Genomic DNA, 20,192 nt, shown 5'->3' on the forward strand with positions numbered 1-20,192 from the left:
CTTGGTTTTGGGGATCAAGCTCAGTTCTCATGCATACAAGCTCATTTCCCAGCCTTTGGTTTTTTGTTTTTTTTTTTTTTTTTTTTTTCCTACTTGCCATTCTATCCCAAACATCTTTATTATAAAGGTAATAACATAGTTATTATTGAAAATTTAGAAATTGCAGAGAAACTGAAAGGAGAAACAGATAGCCTGCGTTCTCTGGTTGTTCGAGTCTTGTATGTTTTCTCTACAATTTATTTTATTTTATCCTTTAATCGCAGATGTAAAAAGTGGAGGAATTCATCAAGTAAAAGATTCAGATAATTTTGAAGCAGACATGACATGAAAGTCCCTGTTACCAAAAAATTCCCCTCCTTCCCCAAAGAGAACTGTCTCAGCAGCCTGGCGGGTCTCAGATCTGCTGCTCGTGTTAGCACACGCATGATGTCCATGCTTGAGTAGCTGGAGTGTGTTATCTAGAATACATGGGTTCTTTGTGCGATTTGCACATTTGGCCATTCTCTGTGTCCCTGCATTCAGCCGTCCTGTTTCGGTGGCCGTTGGAGGCCCCGTATCTATGTCCACAGCCGCTGCTGAGGACAAGCTCCTATGTTCTCTGGGATCTAATCAGACCCTGTACGGAGATCTTTGTGCTAATGGAAGATTCTCTTTTGTTTCATTTTGTTTTTGGATTTTTTTTTTTTCTTTTTTTGAGACAGGTTGTTGCTATGTAGCCTTGGCTGGCCTGGCCTGGAACCCGATGTACACCAGGCTGGTACAGAAAGCTACCTCTCACTGGGTGGGCAGGGTATAAAGGCATGTACCACTGGGCCCAGTTTATGATTATTTCTTTATGGCAGATTTCTAGAAGTAGAATCATTCGTTGGTTAAAAGTTATTAACACTTAAATTTTTTAATGGCTATTGCCAAAATGCCCACCACAACGGCTGTGTAAGTGTACACTCTTACCACCATTGTGTGGCAAAACACGCTCACCTGCCAGCTCCGGGTATTATCTTCATATATATTTATTTTAATTGAATTTTTGTGTACTTCAAACAAAACATCTTAATCATCTTTATATCCCTCTGCCATCTAAACCCTCCCATAGCGCCTCTACCAGATTTCATGCATTCTGTCATTTATATGAAAGCCTGTCCAGTCAAGTTAGAGTACCCAGATGTCCCTCAGTGCAAGCTCATCCACTGGGGTCTAGTCAGCCTATCTAGAGTCCCTCCATGAAAGAAGATTGGCTCTCCCTAACCCAGCAGTAATCAACTGCCAGTAATTCTTGAGCTAAGATTGGGGCCTGCTGCCCAGTTTTATGCTGGATTGTCTGCTTGAGTTTGCATGGATCTTGTGCATGCTGACACAATTGCTGTAGAGTCATATGCTCAAGGTCCCAGGAGCTTGTAGGACTCTTGTTTCCATATGGTCGTGCACCTCCTCCCCTGGCTCTTACAGTCTTTGGCCCCCTCTTCCGCAGTGGTCCCTGAGCCTTGGGTGGGTAGTGTTTAACATAGGAGTCCTGTCCAAGGGAGGATATTGTCTGTTTTAATGTACAGATTTTAGTTTCTTTAAAAAATTATATATATATATATATATGTATGGTTTGAGCCAGATGATAAATAAAACATCTTTATCTTTTTATCTATCTATCGATCGATAGAGTCTAGGCTGGCCTGCAACTGGCCATCCTCTGTCTTAGCCTTCCAAATGCAGGTATTATAGGCAGATATTATACCACTCTTGGCTCCATTTTTAAAAGACTCACTTCTAGGCCAGGCACAATGGTATAACGCCTGTAATGCCAGAATGTGGGAGATGGAGGTGAGAGAATCAGGACTTCAAAGCCAGGCCAGCCTGGGTTACAAAAGACCCTGCCTCTAAAAGCAAGCAGATAGGGCCAGGTGTGGTGGTGCATATCTTTAATCCCAGTACCCTAGAGGCAGAGGCAGGCAGATCTCAGTGAGATTGAGGCCAGCCTGATCCATGTATTGAGTTCCAGGCCAGCTGGGGCTACGGGGAGACCTGTCTAAAATATAAATAAGTAAACAGATAAATATAGAAAAAGAACTTTTATTACAGAACTTTGGGGGTTTTCTTTTTTGATAAAACTTCACTGTCATAGAACCAGTAATAGTTAAGTCAACACTTTTTAAAAATTTTTTATTTTTTTTATTTTGTATGTGTGCATTGCCTGCATGTAGGTCAGTACACCCGTGTCGTGCAATGCCTGCGGAGGTCAGAAGAGGCTCTCGGATCCCCTGGGACTAGAGTTACAGACAGTTGTTAGCTGCCATGTGGGTGCTGGGATTCGAACCCAGGTCTTCTGCAAGAACAACCAGTGCTCTTAACCACTGAGCCATCTCTCCTGCCCCAAGTCAACACTTTTTAAAACTGAGTCCTACCATCCACATTTTCGCACACCCTCTTATTTTTTTCCTGTGCATACATATGCAGCCTTTTGAATACGATGAGAAGTTCATCAGAGAAGACTGACCACTGTTTACTGAACCCTCCCCTAATTTGCATATTTCCGTTACCTCTAAAATTTTGTTATTATATATAACACAGCAGTATACATCTATGTGCCTGGGACTTTTTCTGTGGTGGAAATTTCCAAAGTACCTCTTGGTTCATTTAGTGCTAGAAATTGAACCCAGGACTTCATACATTCTAGGTAAGCACTCTATCACTAAGCTATACCCTCAGCCCTGAGAGGAATTTAATTTAAACTTATCTGAGACATCATATGCATATGTAAGCCCTCATTTAGTTACCCTTGAGCAATAATTTAAGACTGGAAGTCAGAAGCTCAGAGAAGCAGGGTGACCTGCCAGTCACAGAGCTGGGTGGCCTGTGCTGAGCTGGCCTTTGCAGTTCCCCTCATCCCTGCCCCCATGTATGTGTCTTCCCAGGTCTGGGGCTTTCCTCCAGGACCCCTGCTGTGAGCACATCAGAATCAACCCCTGGCACTGGCACAGGCACCAGTACCCCATCCACACCCACCACCACCAGCCAGAGTCGCCTCATCGCCTCATCCCCCACCCTCATCTCAGGGATCACCAACCCCCCCCTCCTGGACTCCATCAAGACAATCCAGGGCCACGGCCTGCTTGGCCCCCCCAAGTCTGAACGCGGCCGCAAAAAGATCAAGGCAGAGAACCCTGGGGGTCCTCCTGTCCTTGTTGTCCCCTACCCCATCCTGGCCTCCGGTGAGACTGCCAAGGAGGGCAAGACATACAGGTAAGGGTCTCCTTGGGATGAGATCTGGGTGGGGTTAGGGTGGAGGTTGGTGCCCAGAGCTAGAAAGAGGGACTCCAGGAAATGAGGTGAGGCTAAGATCCAGGGAGTGGGGTAGAGTCCCACCCACATCTCAGGTGGTAGGGGAAGGAAGCAGGGAGGTGGAATGGTGGGTCTGCCTCATGAGAGGTGGCCTTGGTCAGACAGTACCCCTCCTGGTCTGGGATGCTAAGAGATCCTGTCCTTCCCATGAGTGTGTCTAGGCCCTGTTAAAATATCTGACAAGCTTTCACAAGCCAGGACTGGACCTCTAGAAGTTATATGTGAGTCGGGGCAGGGAGCTAGGCACCTATAGTAGTCAAAAATTTCAAGGAGATTATAATGTCTATCCAGGTTCAGAATGACTTAGCATCTGAGAACCTCATCCCCCTAGGACTGTGGGTGTGACCCTAGATGAGTCCTTCCCTGTCTTCTGTAGCCCCAGAGGGCTGCAGATGTCCCCAGATGTCAGAGTTCCCTCCAGACTGGAGGGTGTCCAGGCTGGAGCCTGCCCTTATGTCTCCTAAGTGGGCCTGTGTCCTCTGGATTCCACAAACAAAATCTGTCCCACATTCATGGTCTCTTTGATAGAGAAAGTCTCCCAAGAGATGTACCAAAAGGGACTAGGGTTCTTCCCAGGCGTGAAGCTGCCTCTTGCCCGCAGGTGTAAGGTATGCCCGCTCACCTTTTTCACCAAGTCTGAGATGCAGATCCACTCCAAGTCACATACAGAGGCCAAGCCCCACAAGTGCCCGCACTGCTCCAAGTCCTTTGCCAACGCCTCCTACCTGGCCCAGCACCTGCGAATCCACTTGGGTGTGAAACCCTACCACTGCTCCTACTGTGATAAGTCTTTCCGACAGCTCTCCCACCTCCAGCAGCATACCAGGTTGGTACCTCCCTCCCAATGCTCTGCTGTGACCCCTTGAGCTCAGGGCCTGGTATGGGGGCCGGGGGGAGGGGGACGGACGTGACACGACACTTCCAGGTGTGTGTTGCCCCAAGGGTCAAGACCAAATTCCTCTGATTGGCCTTCAAGGCTATACTTGAAGCCACCCTTGTCATCCTCACTACTGTGCTGTCCTCATCTCCAGGTAATGTACTTAACAGTGTTCTTTACCTGAGTCAACCTAGTCCCCCCTCCCCATGCTCCTCTGTCCAGCTTCCTAGAGTAGCTGGGTTAGGCATGACTTCTGTGATCCTGCAGGTCTGTGCATTCCCATTGCGTAGTGTGGGTGGTGGCATTCGGGCCGGCATAATCTCCTTCCCTCAGTGTTTTGGGAGCTGTCGAAGGCAAGGGCTTGGCGTCCTCCATCCACATCCCTAGTGGGTGGCAACACGTAAGACTGCGTAGGTACTTGTTAAATATTTGTGGACTAGATAGATCTAGTTTGAGTAGAGCACATGATTCATCTACTTAACAGATATTTACCAAGCCCCTCCCTGGTGCCAGACACAATTCTAGGAACGAAGCAGACAAAAATCCTTGCCTGATGGGGTTTATAGTCTAGCCAAGGGTATGCAAAGGAGACCCAGAGAAATTAAGGTTTGTGCACAGGAGTGGAGACATCAGAAAGACAGCTCATCAAATCCAACGGCCAGAGGCATTGAAAGAAACAAACCAACGGGTTTGGAAGATTGTAGTTCGTGTGTTCAGAGGGGAGAAACCCAGGTGGCTTGCCTGATTATCATGTCTGAAAGTGGCCAGGTCTTGACCAGTGTTCGTATGTGTGGAGTCTGTAACTTACTGACAGAGCTGTTTGTCTCTCCTGTGAGGGATTTATGCTATACAGGGGGCTCTGGCTCTCTACATTTTGTTGCTGTTGTTACTTTTAAAAATTGTTTGTTTTATAATATTGGGGATCAAACCTACAGCCTATGGGTGCTAAGCAAGCTTGCTACCACTGAGCTACTTCCTGGCCCTTTTTTTTTAAAATTATTTATTTTATGTATATGAGTGTATTGCTTGCATGTGTGTAAGTGCACCCTTGTCATACAATGCCCTGGGAGATCAGAAGAGGGGAACTGAAGTTATGGGCAGTTGTTAGCCACCACGTGGGTACCGAGAATTGAACTTGGGTCCTCTGCCAGTGCTCTTAACTGCTGAGCCATCTCTCCAGCCCTCATCCTAGCCCTTTTTAAATTTTTCTTTTGAAATGAGGGCTTGCTCTGTAGCCTAGGCAGACCTTGAACTTGTGATCTTCCTGCCTCTGCTTTCCTAGTAGCTGGGATTATATTGCCTCCAGGCCCTGCTAACCTTGTTAGTTATTCATCTAGCACAGTTATCTTTGCAACCTTTATCCCTGGGTGCAGATGTTTTATCTTGTGTGTTTCTCTGATGTTGGGTATAATGTGTAGGTTCAATAGTAAGAGTGAATGACAGCATGGCCCAGGGCAAGCCATCAGCCTGTTTCCTCATTCCTCCTCAGGCACAGATCTGACTGTGTAAGTTTGTTTCAGTAGTTTTCTGATTTTTGTCATGCCTTGATTTTTAAAAAAAATTGGCCGGTCTTATGCACATAGGTATATGTGACATGGTATTGATGAATAAGTGAAGGCCTGCTGGTTTCATAGGTTGTAGAATTACAGTATCTGACAACAAACTGCTGTCAGGAGACTGCCAAGCCCCTCGGCCAGAATTTTAATCACTATGTGTGGGAATTTTTTTTAACCTCTGCCAGATTGTGTAGCGTCAGGGATACCCTCTTTATGGAGAATAACCCTTAAGCATGCCAAAGCGCCTGTAAGTTTGTTTTCTTGTTTTGTTTCATTTATCGTTGTAAAGGTGGGAAGCGATGTACAGGTGATGGAGGCAGAAGGATCAGGAATTCAAGGCCAGCCTCAGTTATAGTGAGTTTGAGGCCAGCCTGGGCTACTTGAGACCTTGTCTAAAAACAAAACAGAACAAGAAGAAACCAACAGCACCAGCTAACAAACAAAAAAAGGCCATGGAGAACATCCAACCGTTTGCGGGAAGCCTAGAGCAGCTCACTCTCAGATGAGGTGTTATCCTATCAGGCTTGTCATGCCTAATTAAATGACATTTGTCTTTAAAAGTGACATTTCTGGCATGGTCACAGTTACAAATTTGATTTAGCCAATTATATCCCAGGAAAGAGAACAGATTCCTTCTGAGCTTACTCATAGAACTAATGATTGTGGGAAGGATGGGGTTTCATTAAAGGCACTGAATCTCCTGCAGCAATTATCCTGTGTGGTTTTTTTTTTTTTTTTCCCTGTAGCCCCAGCTGTCCTGGAACTCACTATGTAGACCAGGTTGGCCTTGAATTCACAGAGATCCTCCTGCCTCTGCCTCCCAAGTGCTGGAATCAAAGGTGTGCACCACCATACTTGACTTTGGAATTGTTTTTATTTGTTTTCTCCACAGAAAATAGAAACTTTTTTTTTTTTTTTTTTTTTTTGGTCTTTTTGAGACAGGGTCTCTCTGTAGCCCCAGCTGTCCTGGAACTCACTATGTAGATCAGGCTGGCCTTGAACTCACAGAGATCCTCCTGCCTCTGCCTCCCTAGTGCTGGGATTAAAGGCATGCAGCACCATGCCCGACTATCCGGAGTGGTTTTATAGACAAGGCCAATGACATGTATTGTTGTTTTTGAGAGAATTAGAATATTAAATTTTCTTGGTAATTGATTAGTGTATATCAGTGTTGAATTTATGTAGACAACCCCCACAAATTCTGAAGGATTAGATGCAACAGCTCACCGTTTAAGGCCTATTTTATTCTGTTCTGTTAAATATAGCTTCCTAAATTGAGGGTCAGAGATAGACCAAAGTGGGGGTGGCTCTCATGGGACTTTTAAAAGACGGAGTATTAACTATAGTGATAATTCCTAATCTTCTAACCCCATGTTGGTCTGCCCACTGGGCTGCATTGCCCTTGTCTGGACCAGAGCCTCTTGCATCTCACCACTACCCCTGGCAATGTCTGGTCTCTTCAGATGCCTGAGTCCATTGTCCGGGAAACTGAAGTGGTTCCAGGTCTCCCTCAAGCTCCATTCTCTTGATGTTCCTTCAGGAGGACTCAGTTTCTGACCTGCTGCTCAGAGCAGAGGCCATAGGCAAACGTGAGGGGGAGAGGAGACCTGCTGTTAGAACAGCATGATGCTGCTCAGGTACCTGTAAGAATTAGCAGGGTCAGAAGGGAGAAGAATGAAGTCTACTCTTAAGAGCTCATGCGTGATCACTGTCTCCATCTAAGAACATGTTACACATAGGACAAAAGGGCTTGGCTCATCTTCAGGGCCTTTGAGTTTATTCCCATCTAACAAATTGAGAAGGGAAGACAAATTTGTGTGTGTGTATGTGGTACAGGGGATCAAACCCAGGGCCTTGTGCATGCTGGGCAAGTGTTCTGCTACTGAGTCACATTCCAACCCAAGACATTGTGTGTGTGTGTGTGTGTGTGTGTGTGTGGTATATGTACAAGTGTATGTGGTGTGTGCATTAGTGCAGAGTTGAGAAAAGGACACTGGGGAGTTAGGCAGGAACTCAGGGCAGGAACCTGGAGGCAGGAACTGAAGCGGACACCGTGGAGGAGCACTGCTGCCTGGCCTGTTCCTCTGGGCTTGCTCAGCTACCTTGCTTAAACATCCCGGGCCACCTAGGGAGGGCACCACCCACAGTGGGCTGGGCCTCCTTCATCAACCAGCAGTTAAGTAAATGCCCCACAGACATGCCCATAGGCCAGTCTGCTAGAGGCCATTTCTCAACTGAAGTTCCCTCTTCCCATGTGTCAAGTCGACACAACTAAAGCCAACCAGGACACCCCTCATGACCTGAATTCAGTATCTAGAACCCACATAGTGGCAGAAGAGACCCTAATTCCAAAAGCTGTCCTGTGATCTCCACGTGTATGCACATACACATGCACACATAAAATACATAAATGCAATAAAAAAAATTTAAGTGTACATTTCACGTTGTGCTGTGCTTGTAAACCCAGTACTTGGGAGCTAGAGGCAGAAGGGTCAGAAGTTCAGGGTCAACCTCAGCTATATAACAAATTTGAGGCCAGGGTTGTAGGAGACCCTGCTTCAAAACAGAAAACATGAATGTGTATTATATATTTATATGTGTATGGTACTAATCCAGAGACTGTGCTTTTTGTTGTGGGATTTGCCCCTTTTTGATACTGCAACCTTCTTAGGACATATGTTATTTTAGTGTTCGGCCAATTGAAAACAGCGAGAATACCTAACTACCCAGTCACTCTGAGCACCTCCTTTCAAATCTTTGAACCATCTGAAAAGTCCAAGAACACTTGCATCTGGAAGGTACTGTGACAGTTAAATAAATCCTTTAAGTCAGGAGACCGTTTTCCAGACTGTCCTAGACCCAGGGATTGATTTCCACTCCTGGGGGCACTTTTTTTTAAAATTTTTATTTTTTTGTCCTTCTCTATTTCTTCCCTTCATTCATGTGATTTAATTTGTAACAGTCAGTCAGGAAACAGTCTGTCAACATTTAGAAGACAGCTTCTTCTTCTTCTTTTTTTTTTTTTTTTTTTTTTTTTTTTTTTTTGTCTTTTTGAGACAGAGTCTCCCTGTAGTCCCAGGTGACCTGAACTCACTATGTAGACCAGTCTGGTCTTGAACTCACAGAGATCTGCCTGCCTATGCCTCCCAAGTGCTGGGATTAAAGGCATGTGCCACCATACCAGGCTGGTTTTTTTTTTTTTCTTTATTTATTTATTTATTCATTTATTTTTTAATTTTATGTGTAGTGTATGCATATATTGCTTGCATGTAGGTAAGTGTGCCCGTGTCATGCAACGCCCACAGAGGTCAGAAGAGGCTGTCAGATCGCCTGGGACTGAAGTAACGGACAGTTGTTAGCTGCCATGTGGGTGCTGTGATTTGAACTCGGGTCTTCTGCAAGAACAACCAGGATCTCCTTCTAGCCCCAGCTGGCCTGGAATTTGTTATGTAGATTGGGCTGGCTTTGAACTCATAGAAATCCTCCTGCTTCTGCCTCCCAAGTGCTAGGATTAAAGGCGTGCACCACCACATCCAGCTCAGAAGACAGCTTCTAAGTCACAGGCACTGGCACATACAACTAAGCCACTAGGTTCTAGCCCAGTGGCAAAGTGATGGTCCACAGTGTTCCCAAGCCCCAGGATTCCCAGACAACCCACCAAACCTAAGGAAGGAACCCAGTTCCAGAATTGTCATCCTCGGCAGAGACCCTGACCTGTTTTCCTGCCCTTCGACATATAACAAAACAACCAAATCCTATGATGGATAAAAGATGGCCTGTTTGGAGTAGAACCAGGGCTGGCACACGAAAGAAGCAGAGTCAAAAGAGAGTGTGCCAGGTCTGCCTGGGAGCTGGGGGTTGTTCCCAGGACCACTGTCAGGGTGACAGTAATTTAATGGCATCTCAGGAGAGAAGGAACATTAAGAGAACAGGAGGCTTCCACACTATCCCACACATCCAGACTTCACCACATAATAAATAACATGCCTTTATAGAGAATGCAAGCAGGACATCTTCTACCACGGTCTGTTTTCGGTGGAGCAACAGAGACTTCCATGCAATTGTGACAAAAAGAAACACACGTGAAAGGCACCACATGTTTATGGGTATCAGGGTGTGAAAGTCAAAGATAACATTGCTTCACAAGGGCGTCTGTAAATTACAGGAGAGGGCTCAGAGTTTTTATCTATTTGTGGAACCCAGTGCCAGACAGAGTGACGCTGCCTGTGTTTGCTCATGCAGGGTGCAAACTGTGTCTTGGGTTTGTTTTTCCTTCCCTGGCTGTGTGATGTGATACACAGAAGTAATGGTAAGTGTAGTAGCCACAGTGCATTTGGCTTTCACAAGCCTAGTGACAATACTTATAATATTAAGAATGATTTCTATATCAAAGGGCTCCTGTGCACCTGATCCTCCACATGGCACTTTAACATACAAGGCATCCCTGAGTGAATGTGCTTCCTCATAGGAGAGAATGCGAAAAGCCTTAGAAAGGGAATCCTTTAGATGACTATTAGCTTCTGCTACATCTACCATTGGTTTAATTACAAAATACAAGGAGGTTGAAGCCATCAGTAGTGGAAAATACCTAGAAAAAGAAAGAAAGCTCACTGAACATAGTGGCTCATGCCTGTAATCCCAGCACTGAGAAGGCTGAGGCAGGGGTTTACCTGGAGTTCGAGGCCAGCCTAGGCTAGAGTGAGTCTCTGCCTCAAACAGATGAACAAACAAACCTGGGACATCATTATTTTTTGCTATCAATATTTTAACTATTCTATCGGACGAGACTCTAATAATAATTTTATTTAAACATTAAATTCCTCCTTTGTTATTTGTTACTTATATAAATCATTTATCTTAAATAGAAATTTGTATATTAAGAACTAACACTGTGGGTGTGGTGATGGCACACACCTTTAGTCCCAGCACTTGGGAAGCAGAAGCAGGCAGATCTTTTGTGAGATGGAGGTTGGTCTGGTTTATATATTGAGTTCTGTGTCAGCTAGGGCTACAGGGAGACCTTCTTTTTAAAAAATGAGCTAACACTGGGGAAGTATTGTGTGAATACCCTTCTATGGAGTATTTTGATCCTTATAGTCCTTATTGTCTTGATCATTATCCCCATTTTAGAGATGAGGAAACCGAGGTTCAGGGAGGCACAGCCTCTTGGCCAAGAGGTGGCAAAAGTAGGATCCAAGCTCAGGGCATGAAGAAGCATTCTTGGTTTCTGGCTGAAGAAAACCACCAGGGTCTGGGTTACAGGAGAAGCACAAGAGAGCAGAGCGAGTCTTAGGGTCCTCAGGTGGGGCTGGGGCCACGGGGGTGGGGAGTAGGCAATGCACCAGTTTCAGCTGGCTTTCCTTGTGCCTGGGGTCGGACTGGGCTTCCTGTCACCACAAATGTGGGAACCAAGGCTGGATGCTCCGCTAGTGAGAAGACACCTGAGAGAGGATCCTGATAAGGATCTGGTCTGAAACTCAGGGTCTGAAACCCACAGCGTTATGGCTGGTGGGAACAGGCAGCCTGGTTGTTTCTTTGTCCAACCGACAATCCCTAAAGCCCTCTCTGAGGCAGCCATGTGCTGGGTGCCACACACAGGGGCAGGTCAGAGACAGGCCCTGGCTTAAGGGGACCCCCAGTGTGACTGCCACTGTGACCAGGAGGCTGGTGCATGTGGAGATGCCCATTCAAGAGGGAAGATGAGGTGGAATGTCTGGGTCAGGTGTTGAAGGGTCCAGCACCCTCCCTAGCCAGAGGGAACACTGTCCTGACAGGGGAACATCTTGGACGAAGCCTAAGGCTTGAGGCTGGGTATGTGCTGAGGGAGGAAGTGAGGTCAATGAGAGCGGTGTTAGGAGGAGGCTTTAGAAACCAAGGTAGAACGTGAAGGGTCTTGAAAGCTGGGGCAAGGGCTTGGGACTCTGGGCTGGACAGAGGGAACAATGGAGTTGCTGACCAGGGTCGCCAGAAGATCAGGCCCCTGGGTAGTTATCCAAGCTAAAGACAGATACTTAGGCTGAGCACCCAGGGAGGAGGCTGGACAGTTGGCATACCTGGAGAGGAGGAAACCAGAGGAGCAGTTTGCTGGTCAAGAGGCTTAATGTGTCCCTGAGGGAGGACCTGAAATCCCTGGAAGATTATTAGTCAACAAATGGTTGTGAAGCACCTCAGACATGGTGGCTGATTATACGGATCATATTTCTGTTGTCAGTGACTCGACTTTAGAGAGGAGCCCCTTGTCTTTATGTAGCCTACAACTGTTGTTTGAGGCCTCCCTGGGCCAGGTGCTGGGGAAAGGGCAGTAAACAGGACCATAGGAAGCTGTCATGGATGGAGCCAAGTAAAGTGACCTGACGCTGACAGACTCTTGGATGAGAGATGTCAGTGCTTCGGGGCTGGCTGTAGGGATCTGACCTAGTATGGAGGGTCAGGGAGGTCTGCCCAGGGAAGGGGCTTTTATGCTGAAAATAGGCATGTGAGTTTACAGGTGTGAACCAAGGCAAGAGCTGGAGGGAGCAGCGTAGATAAAGACATAGATAAAGGTGGAGAACAGAATGTCTGAATTGGGGGTAGTAGTGGGTCCAGGCTCAGGACAGAGGGGAGGAGGGACTGGAGTGTGTGGGAGAGGCAGACTGGGGAGGTGTTGGGGCTTAAAACAAAAACAGTGCATTGCTGGGTGTGGTGGATCACACACCTTTGATCCCAGCACTTGGGAGGCAGAGGTAGGTGGATCTCTGTGAGATTGAGGCCAGCTTGGTCTCCATAGTGAGTTCAGCTGGGGCTACAGGGAGACCCTGTCTCAAACAAACAACAATTGAAAAAAAAAACAAAAAAAAAAAACCAGTGCTTGTCCTGCCACTTGCTTCCAATCATATGAATCCCCTAGCCTGGAGGAGAGCTGGTAGGCTGAAGTGGAGGGGGTCTGACAATAGGTGGAGCTGGCCAGAGAACCCTGTAGGCTCTTCCATTGCAGAAACGGAGCAAGGCCTGGGTCAGCTTCACCCATTCAGCACCCCTGCCTTCCAGATTCCCCATTAAGTGGAGGAGACAGGCACATGTATGCCTGACAGTTGGGGATATCAGTGCCATAGGACGAGGTTGTGGTGGGCAGGGCTTTGGGGAGCTTCTGGGGCAAGGGTGAGAGACAACTTGCTCAGGGCAGGGTTCAGCTGGGCAAGATGAGATGGTGGCAGGCAAGCAGAGGAACCAGGGCATAGCTAGGGGGCGCGCGCGTGTGCGTGAGTGTGTGTGAATCCTCAGATATTGCTAGGTAGGAAATAGTTACCTGACCTGGACTAGGTGCAGGAGAGTGGGGAGGTGAGGATGGGCCACACGATGGAGGTTTCCAATGACACCTAGAAGAATTTGGATGTGTCTGTGCTTAGATGACAGTCACAGTTGTGGATGTTGACAGCAGGGAGCCTTGTGTCCCTACATCCAGTAGGGGTGGCTGAGGAACCTTAGTGTCTCAGATGACATGGTTGGAGGCAAGAGTGAACCTGGTGTGCCAGCAAGATGTGCAGACCAGGGAAGGAAAGAGAAGACTTATTTGGCCAAATCTGGATCCCCTCCACTCAGTCTTCACTAGCAAACCAGGCAAAGATGGTTCGGGACAAGCTGGCGCTTTGTTGCCCACCTGCTGGGCATAGAGGATTTGCCAGTGACTGGCCAATCTGTGGAGCTAGCCTAACTAAAGGCCTGAGTGTGGAACATGAGGAAGGCCACCTGCTTGCACGTGCCTGGCTCTCAAACTCCATTTTCAGATGTCATAGCTCTGTCTACTGCTGCATCCCCACCTAGGCTGTCATCAGCCTTCTGCCTGTTTCTCAAGATCACCCTCTCGATGGGCCTACCCCCACCATCCTCCCTGGCATGCACGGTCCCCCAGCTCCTTCTGCCTGCTCTTGGCCCTTTCCTTACTTTGTAAGGCTTATTTCCAGCACATGATACTTTTATATGTTTTGCTCATTGATGGATTCCAAGTACCTAGGCTAGTGCCTGACATGCTGGTACCCAGTGTCATAAATGTTGAACGAATGAATAATACTTCTGGCTGCTGTTTCGGAGTGCTAACCATGACAGCACAAAGCCACGCCCCTTACGTAGACAGACTGGTGAGGTAGGCCTGGTGAGGTGGGCAGGTGAGGAAACTGAAGCCCAGGGCCCAGACTTCCCCAGCTGGTGAATCAGGTTGAAGGGGGGTGGAGGGATCCAGGGGCCACACTGCTGCATTCTCTCAGTCACTATGGTGACCATGCTGCTGTCAAGGATATGCATCCTAATGTAGAGAGGAGACAGGAAGTAGGAGTCGGGTCAACGAGAGGTTGATGTCTCCTTTGGGAAGGAAGGAGTCTAGTGGGCAGCAAAGGTCCTGACCACACTGGGAATCTGTGTTCTTAGTGGGTGCAGGGTGGGTTTTTCCAAAAGAGAGGAGCAGCATGAAGCCCCAGTAGGGTCCTGTGACTAGTGGAGACCCATGCTGTGTACTGGAGGGGAGGGGGTGTGGCAGGGGTCTTGGAAGTGGGGCTCTCAGCAATAGAGGCCAGAGAAGGACTGTGATAGAACTGTGTAGTCCCTAGCTTTTGTTTGGGGCCCACCCATGGCCATCCAGGAAAGAGGGCGGGGTGGGAACATAGATGGTTTGAAGCAGAGGTCTAGCCCCTGGTAGCCAAGCCCTTGGGGCCTGGAGCTGTGCTAGGGGTGTGTCAGATCACCTCACTGGGTCTGCTCTTGCAGAATCCACACAGGAGACAGACCATACAAGTGCCCACATCCTGGCTGCGAAAAGGCTTTCACTCAGCTCTCCAACCTCCAGGTGAGTACCTGCCTGCCTCCTGTCCCTCCAGATGCACAGTTGTGTCCCCACCCCCCAGGGAGCCCAAGAAGGGGGTGAGGTGGGGAAGAGAGTCGCACTGCCTCCTGACCCCCTGCTATGCTCCCGCAGTCTCACCAGCGCCAGCACAACAAGGACAAGCCCTACAAGTGTCCCAACTGCTACCGGGCCTACTCAGACTCGGCCTCCCTGCAGATTCACCTCTCGGCCCACGCCATCAAGCACGCCAAGGCTTACTGCTGCAGCATGTGTGGGCGGGCCTACACTTCGGTGAGTCCTGCCACCCGATCTCTACTGGACTCCAGAGCCATAAGGGAAGGGTGGGGGCCCTGCAGCTCAGAAGACAGTCCTGCTATGAGGCAGCTGCGATCCCTGACAGCGCCACAAGGGGGCACAGGGATGCAGCTAGAGCCATTCTTTCTGGGAAAGGCCATTGCATCCAGAGCTGGTTCCTGGGTGGGCACCCAGGTAACTCAGCCGTGTGTGTTCTTAGTCTTTTGACTGCTCTGGTGACAGGTCCTCAGATGCTCAAAAGAGAGATAAAGAGTATCAGTTTCCTGTCTATCAAGTGGATTAACTCACAGGGCTACTGGCCACAGAGGAGTGCCAAATAAACTTTAAGGAGCACAGTGACTCATTCTTCAGTGTTCACTGACCAGTGTACCAGGCACTATGGAATCAGGAGATAGCAGTAAGGGAATCACAGTCAGGTAACTACCAATGAGAACAGGTATTACTAACCACAAGGTTTTACTGGCAGATTGTAGTCACTGCTCCAAAGCTCAGCTTGGCAGCCCAGTCCTAACGGACCCTGGGCAGGATGTCTTTCCGTTGTTGGACACTCTCTTGTGTCTGGTACAATGTTTCTGTACCAGCAGCTTCTGTAGCTTCTATCCACTGGGTGCCAGTAGCAACCTGGCCTCCCCAAGATGTGACCACGTCTCTAGACATTGCCAGATGTCCACTGGAGGGTAATTGTTTCTGATTGAGAACCACTGCTTTGAGAGGCAGCAGCAGGTGGGGAAATGAAGCTGGGAACCATTCAAATAAGACTTTCTAAGAAAGGGCCATGCGTTAATCAGTTTTCTTTCTGTGACAAAATATTAAAGATAGTCAATTTTAAAAGAGGAGAGGTTTATTTTGACTCACAATTTTGGAGGTGTCAGTTCACAGTTAGCCAGTTGGCCTAATTGCTTTTGGACCTGTGGTGGGGAAGAAGGTTCTGACTGGGAGCACATATTGGGGTGAAGTACTCAGCTCATGGTGACCAAAAAGCAAAGAGAAGAGGAGGAAAGGACTAGAGTCTCAGTAGCCCATTCAAAGACCCAGTGACCTCCTGAGGAGCCCCACCTTCTAAAGGTACCTCCACCTTCTAAAGGTCCCACCACCTTCCAATAGTGCCATGGGGTGGGGACCCTAGCCTTGAATACATGGGCTTTGAGGTAGTAAGCAGAATGGTGAAGTCTTGAAGGATACTTTGATGAGGTGTTTAAAAGGGGTGATGACCTTCCATGCAGGAACAGTGAGGGAAACAACCGGAAGCGAAGCAAAGGGGGCGGTTAGCTGAACTGAGAGGAAGTTAGGTCACAGGGCCCTAGGACACTTTAGGAAATTTGGATGTTTCCAGGTAGAAGAGGAAGCCACTGGGAGGAGAGGTTAGGAGCTGTGGAACGGTCACTGGCTGGAGGGCTGTGTGGGTTGTAGAGGGCATGCTAGTCAGGAGTCCGCCAGAGCTGATGCCTCGTGAAGGCTGAGTGACATTTACCCTTCTCTGGAGTCCAAAGGGCCTAGGAGAATTGAGCAGCCGAGAGGACGGACCTCAGGACGAGTGTCCCAAAGGGCTGGGGGTTCCCTCAGCTGTCCGTCTTCGGAGTTCTTTGCCTCACCCAAGCCCCAAGCGCTCAGCACTGTCTTTCACCTTCGGCCGACTCTGTACCATCCATAGTCCCGCCTTAAAAGATACCTTTTATGTATGTACCTGTGTGCATATGCATGAACACGTGTGCACGTGCACTTGTGCGTGCATGTAGAAGCCAGAGGACAACTCCAGGGCTCTCGGGGGCTGGCCACCTTGCTTTCATGGGACAGGGTCTCTCACCTGCCTGAAGCTTGTCAGATTAGGCTGGCTAGCCAGCAAGGACCAGTATGTGCAAGCACTCCCAGGTTTTTATGTGGGTTCTGGGGATCAAACAGTCCTTCATGCTTACACAAAGTGCTTGACTTTGCTGGCTGAACTGTCCCCCACCCCCAGTCCCTGTACCCCTGCTTTTTGAATAAAAACTCAGACATCCTGTTATTTCAATTGTAAAAACTTTACCTTCACCCTGTGTCTCTAAAGATAATGACTCTTTTTTGAACATATTTATTTATATATTTATATATGTAGCCCTGGTGGGCCTAGAACTCGCTATGTAGACCAGGATGGCCTGGGACTCACAGAGGCCACCTGCCTCTGCCTCCTCCTGCATCCTGGGATTAAAGGTGTGTACCACCGTTCCCGGCATTCCTGGTCTTTTCCCAGTTATCTTCGTAATTCCTTATTCAAAGTCCTTCTAAAACATTCAGTGTATAGACATCATCATTTGTCTCTTCAAGTGCCATAATTTTATTTATTTTCAGATTTTTTTTTAAGCAAGACCCAAATAATATTCCTATACTAGGGCTCCTATACTAGGGTTGGAGAGACAGCTCAACAGTTAAGAGCACTGGCTGCTCTTGCAGAGGACCTGGGTTCGATTCCCAGCACCCACATGGTGGCTAATGACCATCTATAACTTCAGTTCCTAGGGGATCTGACTCCCTTTTCTGGCCTCTGAGGGCACTGAATGATAGGGGTGCACTTACATACATGCAGACACTGCACTGATACACATAAAATAAAAATAATAAAAATAAAATAAAAGATTCCTATACTGTCCAGAGTCAGTGTCTTTTAGGCCACAGCCTCCTTCTTTCTCCTCTGTGCTGTGTGGCTCGGCTGTGGCTAAGTGCTTCCTCTGGCCATGTGTAGTACATGTGTAGTTACTACATGTGTAGTAACATGTTGCTATATTCACAGGCTCCCTCTGCCTAATTCATCCCATCTTGAGGTATGAGGTCCAGCGTGGCAGCTGGGGACCCAGGATACAGAGAGCCCGGGTCCCCTCGCCCACCCAGGAGGTGCTGCCTCAGGGCAAACAGCAGAGCCGTGGGGGATAGGGGTAACTCAGGCTTGCCTTCACAGCCAGGACTCCTGCTACTGCCTGGATTAAAATATTAAGACTGGGAAAGGAGTGGCCCCTTCAACTCTCATTGCAAGCCAAGGGTTTCATCTACATGACCATAGCAACCTTCCCCTTTCCTGCTTACCGAGGAGTAACATGAGCTCGGGGTGGGGGAAGTTGACTTGTCCGAAGCCCAACTGCTAAGAAATGGCCAGAACTAGACTCAAGGCCAGGCCCCTGGGAGCACCAATGAGATACAAATATGGATGCAGGCAGCTGTGCTTCCAGCTGGCAGGGCTGGGTTCTATGGCTTAAACTCAGGTCCTCATGATTACACAGCAAGTTACAGCAGATGGCGAAGGGCTCCCTGGCTTGGCTCTGGGGTGGGGGTGGGAGAATTGTAGGTGGGCACTGCTGAGGGCAAACCTAGTGCCCATCAGCCTCCCTACCCCCAGCCAGCACTGTGAAGGACAGGACCCAGCAAAGCAGCCCAAGCTCCCCAAACCAGAGATCCAGCTGCACCACCTGTTAAAGATCCCTCCAGTGGTCCTTGTAGGAACTGCAGCCTGGGCTGTAGTGATGGCTTCGGGTTTTCTCTGCCCACAGGAGACCTACCTGATGAAGCACATGTCCAAACATACGGTGGTGGAGCACCTGGTGAGCCATCACTCGCCCCAGAGGACGGAGTCCCCCGGAATCCCGGTGCGAATCTCTCTCATCTGAGCCCACCTGTGGCACTGCGCTGCCCCGCCCGGCCCATTTGGCAGACACAGACCCAGGCAGCACCCGGCCTGACTGACACCCAGTGGGGCCTCCAGGAACCGCCAAGCTCTCTCATGACCTTCCCAATCTGCTAGAAAGCTTGGTCCGAAGAAGCCCTACCTGGTCCAGTTCCCGGATGGCCAGGCCAACTGCAAGATTCTGGACTGTTCTGGTGGCATCCAAAGACGATCTCAGAGCACTTTGAACCTGTCTGTTGGGTTTTCTTTTTGTTCCCCATCCCTCACTTGCTTCACTGTTTCTTGTTTTTAAGTTTGTTTTGGAAATAACAAAAAGGATATTTATTGGCCAGAACGTTGGTGCTGCTAAGACTGAGAAGTTAAAAGGACTGGACAGATGGATATAGAGAACAGGAGGGCAGCGTGGGACCTTCCCTGGCCATAGCCTCAGGTCTTGAGGGAAGGCTCAGGCCTGGGGTTTTGAACTTCAAAGGGGTGCCCCCAGGTGGGAGGGAGCAGGAGGCAGCTGGCTGGAGTGAGCCCTTTCACCTGGGTGCCCAGCTCAAACAGTCTGAGCCTTGCCCTAGGCTTCACTGAGCAGAGGGCTTGGCCACTGCCAGGGCTGCCTGGCTTCAGGGCATGGAACTCAGAGGGGCCTGGAGAGCCGCAGGACCAAAGGGTGCAGTGACGGCTGGGTGTCAAGTCCAGGGAAATGGGGTGGGAGGTGCTGGGTGAGACCTGGCCCCTCCCCTGCTGCCCTGAAGACCACCCCAGTCTACCTCGGTGCTGGCCAGGAAACCTATCGGCTACCTCTCCCACCACCCCAGACTGTGGGCAGAGGGATGGGGAGGGAGTGGGCCTGGGACTAAGATCCCCTTCCATAATCCTCTCCAGATGGGGAGGGAAGGAGATGTCTTCCCTGCCACAGAAGGGGACTCCCCAGTCCAGGCCCCAGGCCCTGCAACAGGGAAGAGATCCTCCAGAGGAGGACCCAGGAGCAGACCCTGCCCCCAGCCCCCCCAGACACATCCCAATCTGAAAGCCATGCGTGTTCGTGTATATAGGAACCATGTACAGATCCCAGAGAGCCCTTCCACATCCCCCCGGGAGAAAAAGAAAACTAGACAAAAACTCATCTATATATTCTGTATCTGGAGTTCCGTTTTGAATATTAACTGTGTTATTTTTATACACTTTTTAAGCCTTAACTCGCCATTGATTTACCAGTTTAACGTTTCCTGGGGTTTCTTTTCCACAGGGGGCGTCTCTGCCCCCCACCCCTACCCCTTTGTTTGACTTGCGTCGTCTGATACTCAGTATTGTAGCTTTTCGTCCGCATGTTACTACCCTGTAAATATGCTGTTCTAATACTGTTAACACCCTTTGCTTTTTTCTATGGGACCTCCAGGCCACCATATTTAGAAATAGTTACCTTATTAAAAAAGAGAAAACAGTCTGTTGGCTTCTCAGTTTGCATCTCGGTGGCAGGGAGGTGGGGGCAGGTGCCCCTCAAACACTTCAGGAGAGAAGTTTGTGTTCTACTTAAAAAAGGGAGTGGGGAGCAAAACGGAAATCATATGTGGAGGACGAACACTAAAGGGGGCAAGAAACAAGGGGTGACAGCCCTCTGCTCGTTGTATTTCTCTGTTGTGAAGAATAAACTGTACCCGGGTG

General features: G+C 48.7%; 1 protein-coding gene across 2 annotated transcripts in view; it reads left to right on the forward strand.

Moving 5' to 3' along the window:
* Znf362 (zinc finger protein 362) overlaps positions 1-20,192 on the forward strand; it is a 31,741-nt gene extending 11,549 nt beyond the window's left edge. For both annotated transcript variants that reach the window (XM_029561688.1, XM_008829221.3), the window contains exons 5-9: positions 2,904-3,231; positions 3,932-4,156; positions 14,500-14,578; positions 14,708-14,866; positions 18,406-20,192. In XM_029561688.1, the coding sequence (XP_029417548.1) occupies positions 2,904-3,231; positions 3,932-4,156; positions 14,500-14,578; positions 14,708-14,866; positions 18,406-18,522 (908 nt within the window). In that variant the 3' untranslated portion in view covers positions 18,523-20,192. The remainder of the gene's footprint in view (positions 1-2,903; positions 3,232-3,931; positions 4,157-14,499; positions 14,579-14,707; positions 14,867-18,405) is intronic.

Source organism: Nannospalax galili, unplaced genomic scaffold (assembly GCF_000622305.1).
Source record: "Nannospalax galili isolate Female #2095 unplaced genomic scaffold, S.galili_v1.0 scaffold473, whole genome shotgun sequence".
Classification (NCBI taxonomy): Eukaryota; Metazoa; Chordata; class Mammalia; order Rodentia; family Spalacidae; genus Nannospalax; species Nannospalax galili.